The sequence below is a fragment of the Poecilia formosa genome, unplaced genomic scaffold (genome assembly GCF_000485575.1).
Source record: "Poecilia formosa unplaced genomic scaffold, Poecilia_formosa-5.1.2 Scaffold3180, whole genome shotgun sequence".
NCBI classification, from domain to species: domain Eukaryota; kingdom Metazoa; phylum Chordata; class Actinopteri; order Cyprinodontiformes; family Poeciliidae; genus Poecilia; species Poecilia formosa.
This window is the reverse complement of record NW_006803119.1, coordinates 374-1,895: the sequence shown is the minus strand read 5'-3', so window position 1 is coordinate 1,895 and position 1,522 is coordinate 374. Positions and strand designations below refer to the sequence as shown.

The window sequence follows — 1,522 nt, the reverse complement described above, 5'->3', positions numbered from 1 at the left end:
TATTTTATTATTTTTATTTGTTTTTTAATCAACTCAAGCAGGACTGAAAACATAAAATATACGGACAATACATTCACTTTATTTTAACCTCTAAACCCCCAATTATGTTAAAATAGTTCTTTTCTAAAATATACCACTACCTTTACTGTTCCCAGATGTGTCTGAAATTTAATCAGTGATTTAATTTCTAACTCTAACACACCTCATTTGTAAAATAAGGGGACAAAAGAGACAAACATGTTTAGTAAGTGGACAGTGTTTATTAGAAGCACAGAGACATTAAAAAAGTTCTTTACAGAACATCAGGTTGTGATGAAAAAATGAAAAACATCCACAAAACGTTTTCAAACGCACAAAGACCATATTAAATGTGACACTTTAAAAAATTTGTGTTGAAGTTTCATTGTTGATTTATGATTTCAAAATAACTTAATTTGACATTTTGTGTTGAAATAAGCAAAATCTGCTGTAAAGCTTTATATGTCTTGATAAAACAGAAATCCACATCAAATTTTATGAAAATCAATTCAAATATCAAAATGTCTGAAAGTAATCTGGAGTAATCGTCCAACTTTGCTCTTTTTGAGCAGATGATTTGTGTTTCATCCAAAGGAGGAGGAGTCAATGCAAATGCTGACAGATACATTTTTACATGTCTGTTAGTTTAAGAGCAGCAGTGAATTAGTGGTGAACACAGAATGAACAGAGAAAATATGTCTTCTACAATGATTAGATTTAAGTTTTTCCTTGCTGTTATTATCTTGTCTGCAAACTGGAGTGGTAAGAAAAAAGGATGTTTTTAACCAACATTTTGATTGATAAAAAGAGATGGTGGTGAGACAATCAATAATTATCTATTTTTCTGCAGGAACTGATGGTCAAACACTGACTGAGTCTGAATCAGTGGTTAAAAGGCCTGGAGAATCTCACAGACTGACCTGCACATATTCTGGGTTTGGTGGTCATTATGATAACGCATGGATCAGACAGGCAGCTGACAAAGATCTGGAATGGATCGCTTATATCAGCGGTGGAAGCAGCTACATCTACTACTCTGACTCAGTAAGAGGCCGGTTCACCATCTCCAGAGACAACAGCAGAAGTCAGGTGTATCTGCAGATGAACAGCCTGACAGCTGGAGATTCTGCTGTTTATTACTGCGCTCGAAGAGACACAGTGACACAGGAAGTAGAAACACTGAACAAAAACTCCAGTAATCATGAGTAGTTTTAACAAGAAGCACCACAGGGGGAGCCCTAACACCACTTTTTGTGGATGACTGTCACTCTCACCTCTCTAGTAGCTTTACCTATGTTATGACTAGAAACTCATCTAATCATTAGATGCTACTCAAGGACGGAGCTATAGGGAAGTCTGGGGAAGTCAGCATTGCCACCTATACACGTGAAGGGCCCGGTAATTGGCACCAGCCTGATCCTGACTTGTTCCACAGCTGATGCTATTGATAAGAGTGTGGAGTCATTCTTTCCAATCATGTGATGTAAAACGTGGATGCAGCTCT

General features: G+C 36.8%; 1 gene segment (V, D, J or C); it reads left to right on the top strand.

Annotated features, from left to right (window-relative positions):
* The first annotated feature begins 672 nt into the window (after nucleotides 1–672).
* On the top strand, nucleotides 673–1,249 carry LOC107835503 (Ig heavy chain V region 6.96-like). The segment is given in 2 exon segments: nucleotides 673–780; nucleotides 869–1,249. Coding segments are annotated over 2 exon segments (441 nt in total).
* Nucleotides 1,250–1,522: the final 273 nt, after the last annotated feature.